Genomic DNA, 27,398 nt, shown 5'->3' with positions numbered 1-27,398 from the left:
TGGTGAAGAGGACCGTGTGTCCAGCAGGAGTGTGAGGGTCTGGGTACGGTCAGTCTCACTGGGGCAGAGCTTTCAGGATGGCGTTCACCTCCTCTGCTACGGCTGTCAGGGCAAACTCAAACTGATCCTGTGGAGAGAATCACACATGTTTACAGTTACATGCATGCAGTAAGCCATGGTTGTGCAAGGTTTAAGAGGAGCAGTTATAGGTTTGAACCAGACCTTGGTGGAAATACTCTATATTGTTCAAACTAAAGAATTTGCTTTTGTTTTCCTGGAGTGTCCGGGCAGTGGCTAGTTTTCTGTGCAAAACTAGAATGGAGAAGTAAGACGCCTCCTTCCCTCCAGTAGTCTGGGGGTCCACCTTGGGCAAGTGGTAGTACCCCCTAGCCCCCCTACCTGGGGTTACAGGTAAAATCCCCTGATGACAAAACAACCAAAAGGAAGAGAGACCCGGCCCGGAGGAAGCCCGGGGCCCTCGTCTGGAGCCAGGCCCAGACGGAGGGCCCGCCTGCGAGCGCCTGGTGGCCGGGCTTACCATGGAGCCCGGCCGGGCCCAGCCCGAATAAGCAACGTGGAAGCACCATCTCCTCCTCCATCGTCCCGTGGACCCACCACCCGCGGGAGGAATTGTCGGGGTCGGGTGCGCTGCCAACTAGGTGGCGGTGAAGGCGGGGGGCACCGACGGACCGGACCCGGGAGGCAAAGGCTGGCTCTGGGGACATGGAACGTGACCTCGCTGGGGGGGAAGGAGCCGGAGCTTGTTAGGGAGGTGGAGCGATACCAATTACACCTGGTGGGGCTAACCTCCACGCACAGCACCGGCGCCGGAACCAAACTCCTGGATAGGGGTTGGACCCTGTTCTTCTCCGGAGTTGCTCACGGTATGAGGCGTAAGGCAGGTGTGGCTATACTAGCTAGCCCCCAGCTGAGCGCCTCTGTGCTGGAGTTCACCCCAGTGGACGAGAGGGTCGCCTCCCTGCGCCTTAGGACTGTGGGGGGGGGGGACTCTGACTGTGGTTTGTGCTTATGCACTGCTTATGCACGGCCTTCCTGCAGACCCTGAGTGGAGTCCTATTGGGGGCTCCTGCAGGGGACTCCACTGTCCTACTGGGGGACTTCAATGCACACGTAGGCAATGATGGAGAAACTTGGAGGGGCGTGATTGGGAGGCATGGCCACCACGATCTGAACTCGAGTGGTGTTTTGTTGTTGGACTTCTGTGCTAGTCACGGTTTGTCCATAACAAACACCATGTTCGAACACAAGGATGCCCACAAGTACACCTGGCATCAGAACACCTTAGGCCGGAGGTCGATGATCGATTTCGTTATCGTATCATCTGATCTGAGGCCATGTGTTTTGGACACTCGGGTAAAGAGAGGGGCAGAGCTGTCCACTGATCACCATCTGGTGGTGAGCTGGTTTCGATGGCGGGGGAAGCTTCTGGACAGACCTGGAAAACCCAAGCGTGTAGTGAGGGTGAACTGGGAACGTCTGGAGGAAGAGCCTGTCCGGAGAGATTTCAATTGCCACCTCCGGCAGAGCTTCTCAGGCATCCCTGTGGAGGTTGGGGACATCGAGCATGAGTGGTCGGTGTTCAAAGTCTCCATTGCTGAAGCTGCGGCTGGGAGCTGTGGCCTGAGGGCCATAGGTACCTCAAGGGGCGGTAACCCTCGGACACCGTGGTGGACAGCGGTGGTCAGGGAAGCCGTCCGACTGAAGAAGAAGGCCTTCCGGGATATGTTAGCCCGGGAGACCCCAGAAGCAGTTGCAGGGTATCGACTGGCCCGGAGGGCTGCGGCTTCGGCCGTGACCAAGGCAAAGCAGCGGGTGTGGGAGGAGTTCGGAGAAACCATGGAGAAGGACTTTCGGTCGGCACCAAAGTGTTTCTGGAAGACCATCAGACACCTCAGGAAGGGAAAGCGGGGGACCATCCAAGCTGTATACAGCAAGGAGGGGACACTGCTGACCTCAACTGAGGAGGTTGTCGAGCGTTGGAAGGAGCACTTTGAGGAACTCCTGAACCTGACTAATCCACCCTCTACGCTCGAGGCAGAGCCGGAAGGGGGGGCGTCAATTTCCTTGGAGGAGGTCACTGAGGTAGTCAAACAACTCCACAGTGGCAGAGCCCCAGGGACTGATGAGATCCGTCCAGAAATGCTGAAGGCGCTGGGTGTAGAGGGGCTGTCTTGGTTGACACGCCTCTTTAACATTGCGTGGAAGTCTGGGTCAGTGCCAAAGGAGTGGCAGACTGAGGTGGTGGTCCCAATATTAAAAAAAGGGGACCAGAGGGTGTGTGCGAATTATAGAGGCATCACATTACTCAGCCTCCCAGGGAAAGTTTACTCCAAGGTGCTGGAAAGGAGGGTCCGGCCGATAGTCGAACCTCAGATCGAAGAGGAACAATGCGGATTTCGTCCTGGTCGTGGAACTACCGACCAGCTCTTCAGTCTCGCAAGGATCTTGGAGGGGGCTTGGGAGTTTGCCCAACCTGTCTACATGTGTTTTGTGGACTTGGAGAAGGCTTACGACCGGGTCCCTCGAGAGGTCTTGTGGAGGGTTATGCGTGAGTATGGGGTGAGGGGGTCCCTACATAGGGCGATCCAATCCCTGTACACCCAGAGCGAGAGCTGTGTCCGGGTCCTCGGCAGTAAGTCGTCTTCCTTTCCGGTGGGGGTTGGCCTCCGCCAGGGCTGCGCTTTGTCACCAATCCTGTTTGTGATTTTCATGGACAGGATATCGAGGCGTAGCCGTGGGGAGGTGGGTTTGCAGTTCGGTGAGCTGGGGATCACGTCGCTGCTTTTTGCAGATGATGTGGTCCTGATGGCATCATCTGCCTGCGACTTCTGGCACTCTCTGGATAGGTTCGCAACTGAGTGTGAAGCGGCTGGGATGAGAATAAGCACTTCTAAATCTGAGGCCATGGTTCTCAGCAGGAAACCGGTGGCCTGTCCGCTCCGAGAAGGAAATGAGTCCTTACCCCAAGTGAAGGAGTTCAAGTATCTGGGGGTCTTGTTCACGAGTGAGGGAACCATGGAGAGGGAGTTTGGCCGGAGAATCGGAGCAGCTGGTGCGGTTCTGCAGTCGCTTTACCGCACTGTTGTGATGAAAAGAGAGCTGAGCCAAAAGGTAAAGCTCTCGATCTACCGGTCTATCTTCGTCCCCACCCTCACCAATGGTCATGAAGGATGGGTCATGACCGAAAGAACAAGATCACGGATACAAGCGGCCAAAATGAGTTTTCTCCGGAGGGTGGCTGGGGTCTCCCTGAGAGATGGGGTGAGAAGTTCAGTCATCCGGGAGAGACTCGGAGTAGAGCCGCTGCTCCTTTGCGTCGAAAGGAGCCAGTTGAGGTGGTTCGGGCATCTAGTGAGGATGCCTCCTGGGCGCCTCCCTAGGGAGGTGTTCCAGGCGTGTCCGGCTGGGAGGAGGCCGCGGGGTAGACCCAGGACTATGTGGCGGGACTACATCTCCGCACTGGCCTCTGAGCGGCTAAAGATTCCCCAGGCAGAGCTGGTTGATGCTGCTAGGGAAAGGGATGTCTGGGGCCCCCTGCTGGAGCTGCTGCCTCCGCGACCCGACCCCGGATAAGCGGATGAAGATGGATGGATGGATGGATGGATGCCTGGAGTGTCATGTGGGCGGGGTTTGCATGGGTACAGCCCATTGGTTCTATTGTGCCAGACAAGAGCAATCAAGCACAGATAAGTAATTGAAATGATAACAAGTATTTAGTATTTTGACCCATGTCTGGTTTGATCCGATCATCTAAAAGAGACATCTTGATGACAATACCTTGGTCCGCACCATTCCTGGCCTCTGGTCACGAACATGCTCCAGGGAAGCGGCGATGTCAATCTCTTTAACTCCTGGAATACAAGCGTATTTATAAATCACACATGACTCATATAAGTCGACATCACCAGGGAGAGAGAGGGAGGGAGTGAGGGAGGAAGGGGGAGAGGGAGAGAGAGGGAGAGAGAAGAGAGAGAGAGAGAGAGAGGGAGAGAGAGAGAGAGAAAGAGAGCAGAGAGAGAGAAGAGAGAGAGAGAGAGAGAGAGAGAGGGAGAGAGAGGGAGAGGGAGAGAGAGAGAGAGAGGGAGAGAGAGAGAGAAGAGAGAGAGAGAGAGAGCAGTGCAGTGCCTATAGCGTGTTCCTTACCTTTAGCCATACGGTTCAGGACCATGTCAATCAGGATGTAGGTGCCGGTCCTGCCTGTGCCATCGCTTAGCGAGAGACAACACTTCTAGTTAGAACATTCAATATTTTCCACAGCGAACAAGCAGCTACCAGCATCTGACCATACATCACACTGACAGCCAGCCTGGCGCATGATTGCCACCACATGGCGAGAAATGGCACTGCATGTGAGGCTTTACCTGCAGTGCACAATGATGGGACAGGATCTTCCTCTGTAGCACTTATTAACCTTCCTGTGAACACACAGACGCAGAAAGAGGGAGATGGAAGGAGACATATTAAAGCTCCTAACAAAATATGCTAAACGTGACGATATTATTCTGTTACAGAAGCTACAAACTGAGAAGCAGCGAGCAGGGCTGGGGTAGACGGGGGGGGGGGGGGGGGTAGACAGGGGGGGGGCGTGGGCGTTGGGGGGTGCAGACCGAGCAGACAGATGCAGTCCACTCCCCCCTGTCCTCAAGTCAAGGGAGAACGGGACAGAAACAGTTCGTTTTTTTAACATTTTTCTCTGAATCTTAACTAAAAGTCTCAACAAGTGATTGATTTTCAAGCCACTTCTCTGAGAAGCTTGACTTACACACTTACAACTGTGACAAAATGGTACAGATCCTAAACGGTTTTATCCCAAACTTACACAAGCGCATCCTAAACAAAAACGAGGAAGGTGGCGGGGGAGAGAGAGAGAGCAGAAGATACAGAGCAAAGATTTGGCGATGGACCTCCTGCTGCAGTCACATCTGTCCGTGATCATTTTTGTGACTATGCAACTGGACCCAGACTACTAGCTGCAAATCACAAAGATGACACAGATAGATATGTAAAAAAAACTAGACCTCCATCGCACAAGTGAGAGCAAAACAGAAGAGGGACAGTGGGAGTCGGAGAGAAGACAGAAGGTGTAGAATGGGTTTCAAAGAGGAGACGAGGATGAGAACAAGACACAGAAAGGACGCGAGTCACAGAGAGTGTGTGTAAATGAAACAGAGAGTGAGACGAGGCAGACAGAACAGCACTGAGGGAGAACCACAGATTACCAGTTGGAACACGTTCTATCATCCATCGCTTCATATGACCGATGCACAAGATACAGAGATAACACACTGACCATTCGACGTACGAGGGTGATTCATATGCACAATAGAAAGTGTTCCAAGTACCCAACGCACATAGGTCGAATCAGCAGTGTGCGTGCAGTACCTGCGGAAGTCCAGCAGAGGGCGCGTGGAGGTGGGGATGCCCTGAGCCGGCCAGCTCAGGAAGTGGAACTGGGTGAGGGTGCGCGTTTCCTGGGTCTGGACGTTCTTCAGGTAGAAACTACGCACCAGGAAGTCGTTACACCAAATGTGCTCTGACACGAGGTTCACCTGACGGATACAGGCGTACGATAGGTCAAAGGTTAGGGCACAAACAGACAGACAGGCAGGCACACACACACACACGAACACACAGTCCTCACCTCATAGATGTGGTAAAGAGAGGAGCCCTCGTCCGGCCAGTAGCGGTCACACTGTTTCTCTCCGTCCTCCACCAGGGCGGTCATCATCACGATCACCGTGCATCCGTTCTCCCAGACCATCTACGGAAGAGACAACCCTTCACTTCCAACCCTGGATGAAACCTACACTATGTATTATTGAAGTATTATTGATCAAGTGAAACATATCTGTTCATAGCGACCTGCCAGAAGTCAGAGATGGTGTGTGACAGGGGCCCCTGGGTGGCGATGTAAGCCGGCATCCGTGGGTCGTGCTCGATCTAAAGATGTCACACAGGGCAAAAGGTCAGGGGTCACCCTCCCGCTCCTCAACAATAGGGGGGGGGGGGGGGGGGGGGGGCGCCATTGACGGCTGTCGCCATGGCGACGGCTCCATTCACCGAGCGGAGTCACTGATGGGGAGGGGGGGGTTCCGTCGCTAGATGTGTCAACTCGCTTGATGGACAGGGGGGAGATTAGGGCCGAGGTCTAACGGGGGGGTTCGGGTGGGATCTATGGCCGGGGTCGTGTGGGGTGACTGGGTGAGCACCATGGTGACAGTGGGTCGGTGATCTCTGAGTGGGTCTGGTCGTGTGGGGTGACTGGGTGAGCACCATGGTGACAGTGGGTCGGTGATCTCTGAGTGGGTCTGGCCGTGTGGGGTGACTGGGTGAGCACCATGGTGACAGTGGGTCGGTGATCTCTGAGTGGGTCTGGTCGTGTGGGGTGACTGGGTGAGCACCATGGTGACAGTGGGTCGGTGATCTCTGAGTGGGTCTGGCCGTGTGGGGTGACTGGGTGAGCACCATGGTGACAGTGGGTCGGTGATCTCTGAGTGGGTCTGGCCGTGTGGGGTGACTGGGTGAGCACCATGGTGACAGTGGGTCGGTGATCTCTGAGTGGGTCTGGTCGTGTGGGGTGACTGGGTGAGCACCATGGTGACAGTGGGTCGGTGATCTCTGAGTGGGTCTGGCCGTGTGGAGTGACTGGGTGAGCACCATGGTGACAGTGGGTCGGCTGCTTACGATGGTGCTGGCGTTGATGTAGTCGGCCCTGGATGGGTTGGTCTCCGCCCTCAGCTTCACCCGGGAGTGATCGTCTGCAGAACGCGCAACACAAACACCTCTTCACTCAAGTGGTCAGAAATGGGTGTTATTCTCCACACACACATGGTTGACCCGCTCTACTGCGAGGGAGGGGGACTCACACCACGCACACAAGGTTCACACGCTCTACTGCGAGGGAGGGGGACTCACACCACGCACACATGGTTCACACGCTCTACTGCGAGGGAAGGGGACTCACACCACGCACACATGGTTGACCCGCTCTACTGCGAGGGAGGGGGACTCACACCACGCACACATGGTTCACACGCTCTACTGCGAGGGAGGGGGACTCACACCACGCACACATGGTTGACCCGCTCTACTGCGAGGGAGGGGGACTCACACCACGCACACATGGTTGAGACGCTCTACTGCGAGGGAGGGGGACTCACACCACGCACACATGGTTCACACTCTCTACTGCGAGGGAGGGGGACTCACACCACGCCCACATGGTTCACCCGCTCTACTGCGAGGGAGGGGGACTCACACCACGCACACATGGTTCACCCGCTCTACTGCGAGGGAGGGGGACTCACACCACGCACACATGGTTGACCCGCTCTACTGCGAGGGAGGGGGACTCACACCACGCACACATGGTTCACACGCTCTACTGCGAGGGAGGGGGACTCACACCACGCACACATGGTTGACACGCTCTACTGCGAGGGAGGGGGACTCACAGGGTACGGAGTCCGGACAGCGGTTCTTCTTCGGGTTGCTCTCGCTCTGGGCCACGGACACGGCGCTGGGCTCGGCCTGGTAGGAGCACAGTGCCTCCCACTCCTTCTGCAGACGGTCCTTGTTCTTCAGATGGTCCTCCATGTAGGCCTGAGGAGACGAGCGCACCAGAGGCTCTCCATAACGCTCCCACTCCGCTCAACACCTCATTAACCAGCCAGTAAGGGTTTTCATCTCAATCACTTTGACGTCGATCACTTTAGTTAGTGTAGTCTACACGTCTTCAATCACAATCTCATTCGGTCTGAGCTGTGTCACACCTGGGTCCAAATACCATTACAAATCATTTTATCTGTGCTCGATCATTTTTGTCTGCTACAATGAAACCAATGGGGTGTTCACTATAGCTGAATCCCAATCTGAGTGCGCAAACCACCCTTGCGGCCCCTCGCACTTGCGGCCTGAGGCCTGAGCACTTAATTGACGTCAGCTGGAAGGGCCAGAGGGTGCAGGGCCGTGAATTAAATGGGACAGCACTTCCAGCAGCGTGCCAACGATTCCCAAGCCAGTTTGGCTCAATGCCCCTCCCACTTCGTTTTCATTGGCTGCCGCGTCCCTCCGACGCAGAGGCTGCTCTGACGCTCCCCTCAGCTCTCCGCTGAGCCCTTGTGGACTTAGCGGGAACGCACATGTAAGGCCACAAGGCCGCGAGTGCTCTGCACTTTCGCCTAAGTGCGCGATTTGGGATTCCGCTAACAATGCAAAGCCCACCCACCTGACATTCCAGGCAGACTCAAGCAATCGCTAAAATAATTTTTAAAGTAGTATTTCGACCCGGGTGTGGTTCCTACACTAAACCTATACCTGGAAGTATGTGGAAGGACACTTTAACTATTGTATAATTGAACGTTGTTTAATTGCACTGCCTACATCATGGACACAGACACAGTCATCCATGATCGGATGGGATAAGTAGATGAGGATGATACTGCTAGACTATAGATAGTATAGTAAATTGCCAGTTTGGGAACTTTTAAATGTTGAGCTAAGTACCTAGGACTGGAATGAGGAACTGATTAGCACTGATAAGATACTGTAAGGATGACAAGAATTTCTATGTACCTGTACCCAAACTTGTTACACATGGCTAATAAACCTTCCATTCATTGTAAAGGAGCACAGTGTGGGGTCAAGGGTGGAGCGCAGAGCACTGACCAGGATCATGTGCCCGGTGGAGATGTCCATGTTGGACTGCGCCGGCTCCTCGCACCAGGAGGGGGTGGAGCTATGAGAGCTGGGGCTGGCCTGGGGGGCGTCGCTGAACTGGGACGACACGCTGCTCACTCGGGAGGTGTCTGTGCCTCCCCCTCCTCCTCCTCCTCCCCCACCTCCTCCCCCAGCGCCGGCACCTCCTCCTCCTCCTCCAACTCCCTCCAGTCGACTGAAAGCTCCCTTTGCTGCCATGTGCTGCCGACACAGGTCCTGACCGAACAAGACAGCGTTTATTTCTTATTCACCTTCATCTATACAGACAAGTCAATGGTTGAAATGGTTTAAGAATGAATTGTCATTTGGGTGCTTTTGCACTTGCATAGTTCTTTAAAGAAGTCTTTAAAAATAAATTAAGTGAGTTCATGTCTGCAGATAAACAGATGAACTACTGACTGAAGTGTCTATAACAGACCAGTGAGGCATGCTGGGAGGTAGTCTGAGTCACAGGTTGTGGAAAAAACATGCAAATATATTTAGGCTACTGGCGATTTAACTGCACTCTCATTGACCGTAGGAACTGAAAAAGAGAACCATTTAGGAAATCGGTATCGAATTCAAGAATTATAATTGGTAGCGCAACCGCGAAACGTGTTCCAGTGGTGGGCGTGCCCTGCCCTAGTGACAGACAGGCAGGGGGGTGGAGTCGCTGTACCTGGTACTCCTGGTGAGAGACCCCGCCCGCCTCTGGACCCAACCCCAGCTTCTCCGAGGCCAGGCGGTGGGCGTGGCGACGCAGGCAGGTGATGGTCACGGCCGCCACCAGGACCCCGCCCACACAGGCCACGCTGACTAGTGTCAGGAACACCCCTCGGGAGCCATTTTGGACCCGGGTGGCCTGAAGCAGCGCCTGTCCATCATTCCTCTGCAGGGAGGGAGAGAGGGAAAGGGGAGAGGAGAGAGAGAGAGAGAGAGAGAGAGAGAGGGAGAGAGAGAGAGAGAGAGAGAGGGAGAGAGAGAGAGAGAGAGAGAGAGAGAGAGAGGGAGAGGGAGAGAGAGAGAGAGAGAGAGAGAGGGAGAGAGAGAGAGAGAGGGAGGGAGAGGGAGAGAGAGAGAGAGAGAGAGAGAGAGAGAGGGAGAGGGAGAGAGAGAGAGAGGAAGAGAGAGAGAGGGAGAGGGAGATGGAGAGGGAGGGAGAGGGAGAGAGAGAGAGGGTCGAGTGGAATGAGAGATGAATGAAAGAAAACAAAAGTAGTTTCATGTAGTTCTCCACCACAAGAGCCCAAGAGAAGAATGCGCCTTGCCACTACCATGGCAACAGTAATTCCCTGCTCTAATCTCTGTTCCCAACGTGGGTGAGAGGAGAGAGGTGGAACTAAGATCTTGAAGGGGCGGGTGACACACACACACAAAAAACAACCTTCCTTTAGCCTGACCGCCCAATTATTCCTGCTGTCTTTCATCTCTCGTCCTCCTCCCTGCTAGAACAGTTCCCTGTCTTGACCTCCTGGCCTCCCTTTCCTCCTCAGGGGCCCCAGGAATGTGGTGTGGGGTCGGGGTGAGGGAGCTGGACCGGTCTGAAGACACTGGGGTTGGGGACTGGTGGGGGGTGGAGGGGGGGGGGCTCACCTGCTATTCTATAGGGGCCACAAAAAGATGTGAGTTCAATAGGGGGTTGGGAGAGAGAAAAATGAATGATCCTGAATGCTGATCTGACATGAGGGATGGCATGGGTGGAGGGAGATTAGGGGTATAGTGGGTTAGACACGTGCTAAAATGGAGATGGGTTAAAAAAAATAAAAAAAATAAAGGACCGGTCTGAAGTCCTGCTACTGCATAACTCTTTGTGTCTGGTCATTTTAGGCTCTTTCATGTTTCAATAAATAGGCCTATTAGCATGAGACATCATTATATCTGTGCTAGGCTACAATTCGCAAAGGCCTACCTAATTATAACAACTTTAGTCTGTCTGCACCTTGCTTATTTGTGCGTGTTCTTCCCCAGTGGGTCAAGTGTTTCTCCAGGCTGTTCACGCAGAACCGAGGCCGATACTTAAAACATTCAGTGGTTGTTTCACTTTATCAAACACGTCAACAGCGAATCATGCGACATCGGGAAACTCGGGTGCGTGCGATTAAACCTCATGCTTGAGCTATTTTAAATTCGTTTAAGCGATCTACGTGAGTATTCATCATACTGCCCTGGACAATAACGCCATGCATTATGCGTAAAAGCGGAGTGGAGCGAATATAAAATGTCACGATAACGAATTAAAAAGCGTGTGTTGAAATTTCACGATCCAATTTAATTACTGTAACGTTAGCCTAGCCGATTGAAGTGTACTTACCTGCGACCGTCCGGTTTTGGGGCTATTCGAGTAGACTTAGTAGTGGAGATGACAAGCGGATAACATAGCTTTCATTTAGGTCCATCTCCGGACGGACACTGAGCATGGGATCACTAGGATTGAATTTTGGCGGCACCATCATTGCACGGCTAGTAGGCTAGTGACAGAATGAGCCGGAGTAGCCTGCGGAGACGGGGGACTGTGCATGCGCGCATGACAGGAGGGAGAGGGGAGGACAGGAGGGAGAGGGGAGGACAGGAGGGAGAGGGGAGGTTTCTCCAGGACAGGAGGGAGAGGGGAGTACAGGAGGGAGAGGGGAGGACAGGAGGGAGAGGGGAGGACAGGAGGGAGAGACACACACAGAGAGAGGAGAGGGAGGTTTCTCCAGCTTGCTGCGCATGTGGCGCGTGCATTCCCAAAGACAAGATTGTCATAGGGATGTAGCCATGGAGACAACCAAACCGGAGCCATCAAATATGAGGCTTGTGTGACCGGATGTGCCAAGAACGATGAGGATTTTTCTTGAGGTTTTGACTCATCCTTTGGAGATAGAGAAAGTTCATAATATACACAGAGAAAAGTGATTGACTGATACACACACACACACACACACACACACACACACACATACACACACACACACACACACACACACACACACACACACACACACACACACACACACACACCCCCCAAACCCTTGGAGTCTGATTGGACCAGGAGCTTACCTCACCAACACCTGTCTGTAGGATCTTCAGGTTTGTCTCTGACTCCAGAAAGTTCTTCTCTGCAACTAAATAACAGCAGACAAGAAATTTGGTCTCCACAGAACAAGACGCTGATATCACCACTATGACCCTGTTTAAGATTAAACTCACCAGCTTTGCCGGCAACATCAGCAGCACTGAGGTTCTGGGGGTTCGGTCGGACTCGAAAGGTCAGCGCGGGCCCCACCACACTGCTCGGAAATAAACAACCTTTTATACAACTACCTGCTCCATACAGCCTGGCCGGATGGGAGACGAGGAGAGAGACGAGGAGAGAGAGGAGGAGAGAGAGGAGGAGAGGAGGAGAGAGAGGAGGAGAGAGAGAGGAGGAGAGAGAGGAGGAGAGAGACGAGGAGGAGGAGAGAGAGGAGGAGAGAGAGAGGAGGAGAGAGAGGAGGAGGAGAGAGGAGGAGAGAGAGAGGAGGAGAGAGAGGAGGAGAGAGGAGGAGGAGAGAGAGGAGGAGAGAGACGAGGAGAGGGAGGAGGAGAGAGACGAGGAGAGAGAGGAGGAGAGAGAGGAGGAGAGAGAGGAGGGGGAGAGAGAGGAGGAGAGAGAGAGGAGGAGAGAGAGGAAGAGAGAGAGGAGGAGAGAGACGAGGAGAGAGACGAGGAGGAGAGAGACGAGGAGGAGAGAGAGGAGGAGAGAGAGGAGGAGGAGAGAGAGGAGGAGAGAGACGAGGAGAGGGAGGAGGAGAGAGAGGAGGAGAGAGAGGAGGAGGAGAGAGAGGAGGAGAGAGAGGAGGAGAGAGACGAGGAGGAGAGAGAGGAGGAGAGAGAGGAGGAGGAGAGAGACGAGGAGAGGGAGGAGGAGAGAGACGAGGAGAGAGAGGAGGAGAGAGAGAGGAGGAGAGAGAGAGGAGGAGAGAGACGAGGAGAGAGAGGAGGAGGAGAGAGAGGAGGAGAGAGAGAGGAGGAGAGGAGGAGAGAGAGGTGGAGAGAGACGAGGAGGAGAGAGAGGAGGAGAGAGAGGAGGAGAGAGACGAGGAGAGAGACGAGGAGGAGGGAGAGGAGGAGAGAGACGAGGAGGAGAGAGAGGAGGAGGAGAGAGACGAGGAGAGAGGAGGAGAGAGACGAGGAGGAGAGACAGGTGGAGAGACAGGAGGAGAGAGAGGACTCGTGGTGCACAGCGAGAGTGGGGGTGTTTGTGGAGGTGAGGGTGGGCGACCCCGCTATGGTATCAGTAACTCCACCAAGCCCCTCCCTCAGTCCATCTCCACTCTAGTTTAGGAAGGTGAGATGGTGGCACACCTCCGCTGAACACCTGCTGTGACAGAGTGAGGTCAGGAAGTAGGAAGTAGAAGGAGAGGTCAGGCTGGGTGTGTGTGTGTTGGGGGGGGGGGGGGGGGTGAGGTTGGGGTGGATCTGTTGAGGGCAGCGGGGGGGGGGGGGGGGTTGGTGAGAGTGCATGGCTCATGGTTTAGCATAGAGACACAGCAGTATAACGTATATATCTCTATGGGGTTAGCAGAGGGTGAGGTTGGGGGGGGGGGGGGGGGTGAACGCCCCTGAGGGCCAGCCTCTCCAGGGGCCGTCCTCTGCCCTGAGCCGGCCACCAGTAGGGCGGGGCCTACCTGAGGGCGGGGCCTACCTGATGTTGATGAAAGAGCCAGGGGAGATCTGGATCCTCTCGGCCAGGATCTCCAGCAGACGCACCCCGTCGTACAGACTGAGGGGGCTGCAGAGGAACACACACACATTCATAGACACACACACACACGCACGCGCACACACATAGACACACGCGCGCACACAGACGCGCGCACACACGCATCCAGCAAACAAGCCCTCACACACATCCCTACCCAGGTACGCACATTCACATTTTGTCTTCAGGAAAATGGCGGTTTGGAAAAGGTCATAACCTTTGGTTAGTGACAATGTAGCTGTACTCCTCCTGCGCTTGGGAGGCCCCGGCGGTGGCGGTTGAGGCCCCTGGTTCATTTTTCCTCGCCTGCTTCTCTTGTTTCTCCGGGGCCGTGGGCTTTTTCACACTGGCTCCCTGGGTGCTACGGGGGGCTTGGAGGCCCAGAGGGGCCCCCTTGTTATTTAGGGAGGCGAGGGCTGCCGGATCCAGGGCTGGGGGGGTGGTGGGGGCCGCAGCCGGAGCCTTGTGTGTCATCGCCCCCTCGCTGATCTGAGAAATGTGTTTTAGAAATCACTAGAAGCCTCTGAACGCTTGAGTCACACAGTGGTTGATTGCAACAATAATGTTGAATGTTCATAGTTCAATCAGTTTCATCATCTGAGCTCAGTGAGTTAATGTACACACATGCTGCCACCTACTGGTCATTGCGTGTAAAATCAACCGGCAGCTTCATCAGCGGCACACTGTACAGCAGAGATGCGTTAATGAAATGCAACAGAAATAGCAGGTGGTCTGAACTTGCCTTCTTTCTTGTGACAGCGCTGTTCCGGTATTTATCTGAATAACAAACAAAAGCAGATCTACACCAACTGCCAAATGCAGACCCTCTACATCTAACTGTAACCATCGAGCAGAGAATAAATGTGTTTAGGTGATTTTGTGACTGAAAACAGCACATTTGCATGCGGGGTAAAAACAATGTTCTGTTGTGATGTGTGTGTGGGGAACCTGCGGTGTCTGCGCCCGTGTTGGAGCTGTCCGTCTGCAGCTGTGTGATGGCGGCGAGCAGGTCGTCCAGCTGGTCTGGGGTCAGGTCCTTCATGTTGACGCCGTTGCGGTCCAGGAGCAGAGCCAGCTTCTGCTGCAGGGTGCGCTCTGCACCGGCCAGGGTCAGAGAGAGAACAGGCCAGGGTCAGAGAGAGAACCGGCCAGGGTCAGAGAGAGAACCGGCCCATCATTGACGCCAGGCTTGACCACCCGCCTGCACTCTGTTACCTTGAAACACACACATACACACACACCTACGTACACACAAACACAAACTGACACACACACTCACCGTCGAGCCTAGCCAATGAGTCATAGTCCTTCTGAGCGTTCTTCTGCCCTTGCTCCTGCTGCTGCTTTCTGACCTCCACCTCCTGGGAGATGTAGTCCTCAGTGTAGTCCAGAGGGAAGTCCAGTTCCTGGTAGAAGGGGGAGGCGGAGAGCGCAGCCCGGGGGCGGGAGGCTGGCTGGGCTGAGGACGAGAGGTAGAGGGACACGATGTCCTGCAGCCGCTGGACGTCTCCGTCCCGAGGGCGTGTCCCTCTCCCCCGGGAGCGAGACGAGGGTCGGGGGAAACCGTCCGCCTCCAGGGAGTTGAGAGAGCGCTCCTCGTCGTCCTGGTAACCAAACTGCCCCTGCAACAGACACACAGACAACCTCAATTACAGGTGAACGTCGAAAATATGCGACGTTGCAATTAGCGCCACTTACATCCTGGTCTGAAGTATACTTGCAAGTATGTGTGTGTTTTGAGTGTGTGTGTGTGTGTGTGTGTGTGTGTTTTAAGTGTGTGTGTGTGTGTGTGTGTGCGTGTGTGGGCTGGGGGGGTCCAACCTTGCGGTAGGAGTACAGGTCCAGTAGTGGTGCTTGCATGTGTGTGTTTGGAGTGTGTGTGTGTGTGTGTGTGTGTCTTTTAAGTGTGTGTATGTGGGGGGGGGGGGTCCAACCTTGCGGTAGGAGTACAGGTCCAGTAATGGTGCTTGCATGTGCAGGGACTCGGACTGTGGCGGGTCCACTATCATGTAGTCCAGGTACCGCTGCATGGGCTCTGGGTTGGGCTGGTATTCCTCCGCCACGTCCCTGGAGCCGGGGGTCTCCAGCCTGGGAGGAGCCTCCTCAGACAGACCCAGAGACCTGAGCCATGGGAATGGGGAAAGACCGATTGGACAGTACCTAGTACACTCTTTATAGCTTGTGCTTTGTACTATCCAGGTAAAGAGAGATCTTTTTTCTTACTGAGACAAGGGTTTGTCCTGCTGTCCAGAGGAGGAACGGAGCTGTGGGACTCGACTCATCTCTTTGCCAATCTCGTACTGGGTGATGTCATCCTGCCAGGACAGGCCTATGCGACCATTGGCCCACACACATGTCAATCACAGTAGCTGGAGGCATAGTGTAAAGTAGATGTGTAAATGAGATGTTTGCCCTTTCCCTTGAAACCCCAGTTACCATAGTTTCAGATAACATCCCATAATGTATTTTCCACAGGAGCTTATCTTTATCACCAGCACTCAGTCATACTTTGATCTTTATATGACCGGGTTCTTAATGGTTTTGTGAGTCTCTACATGTGTGTGTGTCTACATGTGTGTGTGTCTACACGCTCTACATGTGTGTGTGTCTACATGTGTGTGTGTCTACACGCTCTACATGTGTGTGTGTCTCCATGTGTGTGTGTCTCCATGTGTGTGTGTCTACATGTGTGTGTGTCTACATGTGTGTGTGTCTCCATGTGTGTGTGTCTCCATGTGTGTGTGTCTACATGTGTGTGTGTCTACATGTGTGTGTGTCTCCATGCGTGGGCTGTCCCTCACCTTGGCCCATGAGCTCCTTCAGCACCTCCTGCAGTCGACGCAACACAGACACCGAGATCTGGTACCTCACCCGCTCCTGCTCAGGACTCTGGCACTGTCCGAACAGGCCATCTAAAGAGCACACACACACACACACACACACACACACACACACACACACACACACACACAAGAATAATGTCGATGTGAGAGGGAGAGTGAGTAGGTCTGGGTGAGTCATCACCTTGTTATCTCTCCCATCTTTCACCTGCTAAAACACACGCGAGGGAGACACTGCCGTCAGCCCCGGTGATGTCACTGTTGCCATGGAGACGGCGAGGGAAGAGATGCGATTGGTCGGGAGCGGGTGACAGGGAGGGGACTGTGTTAACAGCGTGTTCTCACAGCACAGGGTTTCTCCAGGCTCACAATGGGTCTTTGGGGGGTGATGCGCACACACTTTTTTGGGGTAACCTATTATGCTGAGTAGCCTACCAGCGTATATAGGCTTGTATTCTTTCCTGTCGTTCTGACTGAGCTCACTTTTCACAGTCGCAGGAAATCTCCTGACATGACACAAAATGGATATGAAGACAGAATGTTTAAGATACTGAAAACCTGTCTGTTAATGATCTTGATTACTAGTGGTCCAAACCAGGGACAGTGCAAGAAAGAGGGATGGGCTGCACTTGAAACAAGCTATCAAACACATTTGGAGAGGACTTGAATTACTATTTTTATTCTAAATGTTTTGGCACTGATGATTTTCCTTTGGCACTGGCTAAAATCTCTTTGGGGGCCAAAAAATCCTCTATGCAGGAAAAACACTGCACCGACGTTTGGGGAAGAGATGGCGAGCGTGCCAACATCCTGGCTACCAAACACACATGTTAACATACAGCACACACACACACACACACACACACACACACACACACACACACACACGTTCAAGATAACACAACCGGGCCCTTGTGCACACAGTGCGTCAGCAGACAGGAACAAACACCGCCAGCCCGTGAGCACAGAGAGGGACCCTGTTAACAGAGAGGGACCCTGGGTGGACTCTGGAAGGAACCTGTGACGGCAGTTTCACAGGTTTACATGGCAAAAAGGAACCGGTTGGGGACTGAAGGGAGCAAAGACCATATAAAGACCATATATAGACCATATATAGACCATATACAGACCATATATAGACCATATATAGACCATATACAGACCATATATAGACCATAGACCATATACAGACCATATATAGACCATATAAGGACCATATATAGACCATATATAGACCATATACAGACCATATATAGACCATATATAGACCATATACAGACCATATATAGACCATATAAGGACCATATATAGACCATATATAGACCATATACAGACCATATATAGACCACATATAGACCATATACAGACCATATATAGACCATAGACCATATACAGACCATATATAGACCATACATAGACCATATATAGACCATATACAGACCATATATAGACCATATATAGACCATATACAGACCATATATAGACCATATACAGACCATATACAGGAAGTGACAAACTGTGTCTGACCACAGCACAGATAGAACGGACAGAGATAGGGTCAAAGGGGTGGATGACATAACAGACTCAGGAGGGTATGGGACAGATACAGGGTTGCATTCTGGGTATGTGTGTACATTGGAACAGTCCCCCTTGTAGGCATGGCGGCGTGGCATGGAGATACTGACCGTGTGAACATGGCCGTTCTCTCGGGCAGAGCTTCTTCTCAAACGTGCAGCCTGTGAGGGACGCAAGGGGGGAGGGGCCAGAAGGTCTCGGCGTCAGTCTCCCAACATGAGAAGTGATCACGCTGGCTGGCAACATGGCCACATATCACCTTACCATTGTGTGAAGAAGGGATTCAGGTTACTGGCGCTGGCCTATAATCTGAGTGCGTGTGTGTGTGTGTGTGTGTGTGTGTGTGTGTGTGTGTGTGTGACTGTGAGTGTGGTTTATTAGACAGTGGGAATCAATGCATGTGCAATACACCTTGTCATGTTACCCGGCAACCAGACAGACTGGCCTTCAGTAAACGTGATATATCACTGTGAAGGCAGAGACTCAGACGTTAAACAGAGATCTGTTGGTCTTTCATCACTCCAGACACCCACTACAACCCCACCGCTAGGATGATAAACCTCCTCTGGTCCACCCTCACTCACCCTCCACCCACGCTCACTCAACGCCTCCTCCCCCCCCCTCTCCTCCTCGTCATCCCTCTCTCATTCCATCAGCTCTCTGTCCATCACAGTCTCTCCTGCTGAGGTACCCCATCCTTTCCTCTCTACACATCCTCGTCTCACCCCGCCCCCCCCCCCACCCCCGGCCCCCTCCCAGACGACTCAATCACTGGAACACACCCTCGGGCCACAAACTCTATCAATCACCCACATCAACCAGACAGCTAATTACATTAAGCCACTTGCTTCCTCCAAAGCGCATTACCTAGTATTCAGTACGATGCGAGTCAGGTGGTAATTGTGTTATGGTCAGAGTAATTACAAGTATCGCAGTAGAGGACTTGTCGACAACAACAAGGCCCCTGCAGCGATGATCGCTTGTCTGTACCCCCACAACAATCAATAAAAACAATGCTGTTGTGATAGTCGTGATGTGATGCTGTGGCAGCTTTCATACAAAGATGAGTCACTCTGAGCTCGTAGGAGCCATTTCAATGGTTATGTATTATATTGCTTTATTTTGTGTTTCTGTTTTGTGAGTGTGCCCTCTACAGGTCAAAAGGTCTCTAAAAAGGGAGAGGACCAGTGGGCGTGGCCGACTAGGAGCACACGGCCTTTGACCCCTGCACTTGCATGGAGTTGCATGGCTTCCTTCTTTATCCATTTCAGTTTGTTTGTTTGCCTTAGAGTACCTACTTTGGCGTTATTTTGGACAATTTCAAGTCTGTGAATAAATGAAACATTAGTTTGGAATGTGAGCTTAGACCTCACTTTTTGGCAATCAAGCGTCAAGAGATTCCCAATAGTCAATCAATCAATCAAAGCTTTATTTATATAGCGCATTTCATACCCAGAGGCAACACAATGCGCGTTACAGAGAACAAGGGAGGTGGGTATACGACCCACCCCTACATATTCCAGAGTGTGACGCATGAATACATATGTAGGATAAATGGTCAAACGCAATCGTCATGTGCCCCTTCTGGACACAAACACCACGGTCAGATACTGAGAAAACAGCTCAGGTTTCCACAAAGAGGTTAGGAAACCTTTTCACCTTTGTCTGACATCAGTGGTTGGCATTTCCAACATACAGCCCAAATTGATGCACACACACACACACACACACACACACACACACACACACACACACACGCACACACGCACACACACGCACACACACACACACACACACACACACACACACACACACACACACACTCCCCGCATATTAATTATAGAGAATCAAACTTAATTATGCGAGTGGGTGTTTCCTGGGTTCCTATGCAACCATGCTTGCTGTGTTTTCATGTTCTGCCTTCCCTCCCTCCCTCCTTCTCTCCCTCCATCCCTCCCTCCCTCCATCCATCCACCCTTTCTCTGTGCCTCTGGGTCTCAAGATGGAGGGGAAAAAACAGAGCTACTTGTCACTGCTGCTGAAATCATATCCTTTCCAAATGACATGGCAGCCATGGAATAAAGGGTGTTTATGGGGGGGGGCTTGTTGTGGTTCTCTGTGGGGAACAGACAGATGCTCTCAGCCCAGAGAGAGCAGACTCTAATTTCACAAAGGTCGGTGCTCTACCCGCGTCTAATACTGTCTATCTGACGGGGATCGATTGAGGATCATTTCAACATGGTTTAGTATAACATCCAACAGGAGCTTGATGTATTTTACATAATACACATACTAGAGCATGGCAACCTGTAAAAGCAACCTGCCATTTTACGGAATAAAAGCATATGGAAAAGCATCCAGCCATTTTACAGAATATCAAATACATGAGCATCGATATATCCATCAAAAACATACTATAACCTCCTTCTCCCTTCTGCTTAGCTGATATGAGGTTGAAGCCGTGTGAAGCAGCTCTTGTTTGATGACGTGGACAGCTTGCCATGGATGAGTCAGCCAACCGAAGTAAGCAACAGAATACCAATGCACTACTGGTGAAGCTGTCTCGCTGAGTGCTATAGGCTGCATTTACTATCTGCACATTATGATGGGGAAACCGGGAGGTAAGTTATGGTGCTATTCTGAATGGACAAATACTCATTAATAATCACACTAATAGCGCGCACACACACACACGCACGCACGCACGCACGCACAGGCACACACACACACTGCACGCAAGCTGGAGGGTAAGGGGGATCCCTTTAGATTTGGCTTGACGTGCGGTCAGGCCGTGTCCCTCCACATCTGACGGGCACATCCCAAAATCACCCAGACAAGGCCCACATTAACAATGGATTCAAACGACCAGCAGCTCATAGGTGTACGCTACATTCAACAAGTAAGTTATCTACACTCACTAGTGATCTAAACGCATTTGGCCGGTGTAAAAGCTCAAGAGTGGAGAACACGCTTAATGGAAAAGGTATTTCTCTGCCGCCTGCAATTCATTGCGGTCGCTGTCCATGGTGCTGAAATCAACGCTAGTGGAGTGCGCCGAAGAGCGCATGACGAGGTCTAGGTAACAGCTCTGCTGCTCTAATCATTGAACTAATCATAGGCTATTGGTGGTATTAAGTCAGCTTTGTCGCCAAGACACAGAAAAGAAGTCGATAAAAACTGTCTTCTTCCTCATTCCCGCTTTCCCTTAGCTGCTACTTCCTGGCCGCTCACTACTGTATGCTAGGCTGCTCTTAATCCACAACTAAACTCATGGCAATGCAAACTAACTTAAATAACACCTTTAAAAAAAATCTGACCCTCCATCTTCCCCCCCCCGAGAAGTGGGGGAGACGTCCACAGGCTGCCCAGGCCTGGTTTCAATGTGACTGCGGGGAAGTATGAATCATACACCAGAGCCATTTCCGTCCACCCAGGCAACTGAATCTATGACGCAAGTATATAGAGTTTAAACATATCGAACATGATGAATGTATGAATATTAGACCGGCAAGTAGCCTTGCTTTTCTAGCCCATAAAATGTTCAAAGCCAAACTATATCTGAAACAACATTTGTTTAGTTTAGGCCTATAATGTAAGAAATCAGATTTCACTTTAATGAAAATTGAAGAGAGATTAAAGAAATAAATCTTGGGAATTAGGCATGCACTATTTAATGTCGGCTAACGTTACATCTCTTACAATGTTGTACTCAAGATAATTGGTTGTCATCCTACAGGCTACGATCTAAGCAACATAAAAGCATATCCCGACAACTCCACGATTCAATGAATCATTACATTGATTTACGCACTACGAAAGGCTACTCCGGCTCAGCCGACAGTTAGGAGCTGTGCATGGAGTCTTTTCACCTGCCTCCGTGACTCAGACTCTTACCGTAACGGCTTGACATCAGACTCTTACCGTAACGGCTTGACATCAGACTCTTACCGTAACGGCTTGACATCCCCATCTGATAACAGACGGTCATCAGACACAGCAGGCGCCATAGCCGCGGAGAACTCATGTTATCCCCTCTGTAAAAAGGCAGCCAGAGCTGTGCAACACTCCCGTTTTAAACCCTCATGATCTGTCAACTATCTGAGGGGACAGACGCTGTGTGGACGGGAATCTCGGCGACAGAATGAGCGGATGACGGCGCGTGAGTGCCTGTGAGGGAGAGAGGGGCTGGTGGCGTAGAAAACCCGGGAGCCACGGAGCGGATCAGGAGCGAACAGACGGGGCTGCTTGTGTGGAACACCCAGGACTGCAATTACGTCACATGCAAGCACCTTGTTGAAGTTGAGGAACACACTGCATGGAATTAACACACTAGACGAATTGCATGTCATTACAGTATTATTGACAGGGGATTCTGATGAGTCTTTTCATTATGAGGTCTGCTCAGGAAGGGGATGGAGTTCCTACAGTCTAGTGAGCAGTTCTTGTTTTTATAGACTGGAGTTTACTGGCCAGAAGCAGACCTGTTGGAGGAGGGAGGGGGGTTCTCTCACAAGGTCATTTTGGACGTGCTGACTGAGAGTAACTCAGTTCTTTCTTTCTCCCCGAGAGCCGGCAGATGCCGAGGTTAGGTGAGGGAGGGCTGGTCATGATTGAACTCTCAGCCAAGAATGAGGCAGGCTACTTTTAAAAATCCAGCAGATTGGATATCTAATATGGAAGATTGGTAATATGAAGAGAAATAGTAAAATACGATTCAAATTAAAAAGAGTGCTTCCCATTCCATTTCCCAGATATCTTCCAAATCTGGGCATTGTTGCACTAGATGAGTAGTCGCCATGACACATCGGTAAGCAAAAATGGACCCAACACAGATGTCAATTAAAGATTTATTTTTTTTATAAACCACGTCAGTTCATGGACTTTGTTCTTTCTTTGCCTCTGAAAGGGCGCGTTAAGTCCAGAAGTGTTCAGTACGCAGCCGTGTTAGAGACATGATGAGAGGTTGTGGGTGATATGCAAAAGACGACAAAATGAAAGAAAAATAAGTTTATCCGTGTGTCTTTCTGTCTGTCTGTGTTGGGAGTTCGTCCTCTAATCCACACTCAGCATGGTTCTCACGGTGGGGAACAGCTCAAAGAAGCCCTGGAAAACAGGCAGATATGAAATCAGATATATCATCATGGTTATAATCCCAAATGTACTCTTAGAAAAACATCTTATAGCATTTACACTATTTTCTTAGCGAAATGAACACCTCTCTATTCTACCACTGTATGAAGATAAACCCCCAGACCCACTGTCCTGCCCCAGAGAGGGACCCCCCCAGACCCAGAGAGGGACCCCCCAGACCCACTGTCCTGCCCCAGAGAGGGACCCCCCAGACCCAGAGAGGGACCCCCCAGACCCACTGTCCTGCCCCAGAGAGGGACCCCCCAGACCCAGAGAGGGACCCCCCAGACCCACTGTCCTGCCCCAGAGAGGGACCCCCCAGACCCAGAGATGGACCCCCCAGACCCAGAGAGGGACCCCCCAGACCCAGAGAGGGACCCCCCCAGACCCAGAGAGGGACCCCCCAGACCCAGAGAGGGACCCCCCAGACCCAGAGACAGACCCCCCAGACCCACTGTCCTGCCCCAGAGAGGGACCCCCCCAGACCCAGACAGACCCCCCAGACCCAGAGAGGGACCCCCCAGACCCAGAGATGGACCCCCCAGACCCACTGTCCTGCCCCAGAGATGGACCCCCCAGACCCAGAGACAGACCCCCCAGACCTACTGTCCTGCCCCAGAGAGGGACCCCCCCATACCTACTGTCCTGCCCCAGAGAGGGACCCCCCCAGACCCAGAGAGGGACCCCCCAGACCCAGAGAGGGACCCCCCAGACCCAGAGATGGACCCCCCAGACCCAGAGATGGACCCCCCAGACCCAGAGATGGACCCCCCAGACCCACTGTCCTGCCCCAGAGAGGGACCCCCCAGACCCAGAGATGGACCCCCCAGACCCACTGTCCTGCCCCAGAGATGGACCCCCCAGCCCCCCTGTCCTGCCCCAGACGGCCCCCTCTGTGTGGGCGGGGTACCTTGAACAGGGTGATGGTCTGGAGCACGCCGGAGGTGCAGCACATCTCCCTGATGGAGTGCATGGCCAGCTGGGGGGCTCCCAGGTCCAGCACGGGGATGCCCAGACGGGCCGCCAGGATGGGCCCGATGGTGGTCCCGCACGGGCTGTCGTTACGCACCATCACATCCTGGTGGGGGGGTTCAGGTCGTCAGAGGGTGAGATAAACATCACACCTGAGTCTAGCAGATCCAGCCGTCAGTCTGTCTCACCTGTCAGTCAAGTCGGGTATTAAATTGCATTCCAGGTAAGAAATGTCATGGATATTCGAACTGAGAGGAAGAGGAGTTGACCCTTGACCCTGTTTCTAGCGTGCAGTCGTCCTGATGCTCGCAAGCATGCGGTGGACGGAGCACACAAGGAGACGACCGTCTGAACACACACTGAACATAAAGGCACACGCACACACACACACCTGTAGAGGCACGTCAACCCGCCCGGCGATCTCTCTGACGATGGCGGCGGTCACAGCCGTGGTGGCGTAGCGCTGGTTGCTGTTGAACTTGATCACCGGTCCCTGAGGTCACATTCAGCCAATCACAGGGTAGCGTATTTATCAGAGGTCATATTCAGCCAATCACAGGGTAACGTATTTATCAGAGGTCATATTCAGCCAATCACAGGGTAGCGTATTTATCTGCCCACGTAAACAATATCTTCCAACATCATTACTATTACAAAGAGGCAAACGGACCAGTGACCGGGCTAACACCCCCCCCCCCCCCCCCCCCCCCCCGAGAGAAGCGTCGCTTGTGGACCAGTAAAAAAGTAGTTCGGAAGTAGTTCTGCTTCCGCGGAAGGATACTATTCCGTGGATGCTCTCCCGTGCAGTGCAGTGCTAGCTGTCCAGCATAGCTTACTGGCTATTAGCTAACTACAGACGACCTAGCCCATCTCTGTGGAATTTCAAAATAAAGGTCTTTTGATTAAAACGCTAGGTGTTCCATTCAGAATACTGTTTCAAGTCACTAACTCCACTTCAGACCTATTCTAGAGAACCCCAGGCAGACACAACTGTGTCATAACAAGTTCATTCTGAACAGGTAAGAATCTAATTCTCATTTAGTCAGAACAACAGTTGGATGATCAATGGAGCATTCATTTCGGTTTCTGGAAAAGAAAAATGGTTCGTTTTGGTTTCAGGCGTACACGGAAGGTGATGATTTGAACGGTGAATTTGAACTGATTCAGTGACTTTGCGTGATGCTTTCTACAGCCCTGCAATTTGATGAGTCACAGATTTAATCACCGATATTTAGGAAGCGTAGAAACCACAATGGCCCTAGGGGCACTGTGCACTCGTATCAATCATTTCAAAAAGGATTTGGTGAGTTGTGTACCTTGTGGAACGCTGGTCGGTGGTTCTCATCGTGTTTCTCCCTAGGGATGATATGAAAGACCGAGGATCAAAACAGCAACGCTACAATTATGGAGGAGTTATGAGGAGAGACCGTCTGTCACTTGAGGTGAAAGTAGAATTCATTTCTAAGGACTGGTAGCTAGCAGTCAGCTGCCAATGTTGCCAAGAGGACATTCTGACTGGTAGTGGGGGTGTGGTTCTGTAGCTGGGGGGGTCATACTGGTAGTTGGGGTGTGGTTCTGGGGGGGTCATACTGGTAGTGGGGGTGTGGTTCTGTAGCTGGGGGGGTCATACTGGTAGTTGGGGTGTGGTTCTGTAGCTGGGGGGGTCATACTGGTAGTGGGGGTGTGGTTCTGTAGCTGGGGGGTCATACTGGTAGTTGGGGTGTGGTTCTGTAGCTGGGGGGGTCATACTGGTAGTGGGGGTGTGGTTCTGGGGGGTCATACTGGTAGTGGGGGTGTGGTTCTGTAGCTGGGGGGGTCATACTGGTAGTGGGGGTGTGGTTCTGGGGGGTCATACTGGTAGTGGGGGTGTGGTTCTGGGGGGTCTTACTGGTAGTTGGGGTGTGGTTCTGGGGGGTCATACTGGTAGTGGGGGTGTGGTTCTGGGGGGTCTTACTGGTAGTTGGGGTGTGGTTCTGGGGGGTCATACTGGTAGTGGGGGTGTGGTTCTGGGGGGTCATACTGGTAGTGGGGGTGTGGTTCTGTAGCTGGGGGGGTCATACTGGTAGTGGGGGTGTGGTTCTGGGGGGTCTTACTGGTAGTTGGGGTGTGGTTCTGGGGGGGTCTTACTGGTAGTGGTGTTGTGGTTCTGGGGGGGTCTTACTGGTAGTTGGGGTGCGGTTCTGGGGGGTCTTACTGGTAGTGGGGGTGCGGTTCTGTAGCTGGGGGAGGGGTCTTACTGGTAGAGGGGGTGTGGTTCTGGGGGGTCTTACTGGTAGTGGGGGTGTGGTTCTGGGGGGTCTTACTGGTAGAGGGGGTGTGGTTCTGGGGGGTCTTACTGGTAGAGGGGGTGTGGTTCTGGGGGGTCTTACTGGTAGTGGGGGTGTGGTTCTGGGGGGTATTACTGGTAGAGGGGGTGTGGTTCTGGGGGGGTCATACTGGTAGTGGGGGTGTGGTTCTGGGGGGGTCATACTGGTAGTGGGGGTGTGGTTCTGTAGCTGGGGGGGGTCATACTGGTAGTTGGGGTGTGGTTCTGGGGGGTCTTACTGGTAGTTGGGGTGTGGTTCTGGGGGGTCTTACTGGTAGTTGGGGTGCATGGCGTGGGCCATGTCGGCGCTGATCATGAAGGAGAGAGGCACGGCCTGCTGAAAGGCGGTCAGGTTCTCTGCCGAGGCGGCCAGGCGGGTCAAGACCAGCTCCGTCAGGTTGGACTGGGCCCCCTGGGCGCTCTCCGACCCCACCTGCAGGACACGGGGGGAAGTGCACGCCGTTAGGCTTCCTGACACGCTGGCTACGGACGCACAGCTCAGCGGGCCAGAGGACTCGCCTCCTCGTTGTCGTAGAGGGTCACCATCCGGATGTTGGGGTCTTTGGTCAGAGAGTCTCCAGAGCAGGAGTCCATAAGAGCCTGACGAACAGACAGACAGACAGCAGGCGAGAGGTCATTTCTGAGTCTCCGAGGGACGTTGACAATCGGTGGAGGGTGTTGAGGTGGAGCTGGTGTTAGCGGGGCAGCGTTGGGATGTGGAGGCTGGGTGGTGTTGGGTGTGACCTGGTGTTGAGTGTGACCTGTGACCTCTCACCTGCAGGGAGCAGTAGCAGCTGTGGAGGTTGTCCAGGCGAGGGGAGTAGATGAACTCTTCATACACACCTCCCAGAACCTACACACACACACACACACACACACACACACACACACACACACACACACACACACACACAGGAGCTGTGCTGGTGTGTAGGGGCGGGGTGAGGCTGTGGCCGGACGGGGGTCAGAGGGAGACTCTGAGGGAGGTCAGAGGGAGGTCAGAGGGAGGTCAGAGAGAGACTCACCCCAGGTTGGGTGTCGGCCAAACACAGCTCAAAGTCCAGCAGGGTCTCGGGCTCCACCGCCAGCTCTGAACACAGCGCCCTGACTAGCACGGGCTGGTGCTTCTCCGCCT

General features: G+C 53.0%; 2 protein-coding genes across 2 annotated transcripts in view; both read right to left on the bottom strand.

Moving 5' to 3' along the window:
• Window positions 1-55: 55 nt before the first annotated feature.
• On the bottom strand, window positions 56-21,880 carry LOC311315804 (receptor-type tyrosine-protein phosphatase-like N; the record flags this gene model as incomplete). Its single annotated transcript, XM_084446502.1, has 21 exons — window positions 56-127; window positions 3,799-3,872; window positions 4,165-4,229; window positions 4,383-4,436; window positions 5,404-5,570; window positions 5,663-5,782; window positions 5,884-5,961; window positions 6,706-6,779; window positions 7,476-7,623; window positions 8,689-8,955; window positions 9,398-9,607; window positions 11,758-11,822; window positions 11,908-11,987; window positions 13,385-13,471; window positions 13,659-13,872; window positions 14,390-14,536; window positions 14,721-15,060; window positions 15,376-15,562; window positions 15,665-15,770; window positions 16,243-16,353; window positions 21,805-21,880. 21 exons carry the CDS (start codon window positions 21,878-21,880, stop codon window positions 56-58), a joined length of 2,742 nt encoding a protein of 913 aa, XP_084302628.1.
• Window positions 21,881-22,703: 823 nt separating this feature from the next.
• dnpep (aspartyl aminopeptidase) overlaps window positions 22,704-27,398 on the bottom strand; it is an 8,359-nt gene continuing 3,664 nt past the window's right edge. The window contains exons 8-15 of the mRNA XM_084446861.1: window positions 27,289-27,396; window positions 27,039-27,116; window positions 26,783-26,863; window positions 26,536-26,696; window positions 25,275-25,314; window positions 24,350-24,451; window positions 23,897-24,064; window positions 22,704-22,959 (exon numbers count right to left, since the gene is read on the bottom strand). Coding sequence (XP_084302987.1) covers window positions 22,909-22,959; window positions 23,897-24,064; window positions 24,350-24,451; window positions 25,275-25,314; window positions 26,536-26,696; window positions 26,783-26,863; window positions 27,039-27,116; window positions 27,289-27,396 — 789 coding nt within the window. The 3' untranslated portion in view covers window positions 22,704-22,908. The remainder of the gene's footprint in view (window positions 22,960-23,896; window positions 24,065-24,349; window positions 24,452-25,274; window positions 25,315-26,535; window positions 26,697-26,782; window positions 26,864-27,038; window positions 27,117-27,288; window positions 27,397-27,398) is intronic.

The sequence above is a fragment of the Borostomias antarcticus genome, assembly GCF_949987555.1.
Source record: "Borostomias antarcticus genome assembly, chromosome: 12".
Taxonomy (NCBI): Eukaryota; Metazoa; Chordata; class Actinopteri; order Stomiiformes; family Stomiidae; genus Borostomias; species Borostomias antarcticus.
Note: the sequence above shows the minus strand (reverse complement) of the source record. Positions and strands in the feature narration are given on the sequence as shown.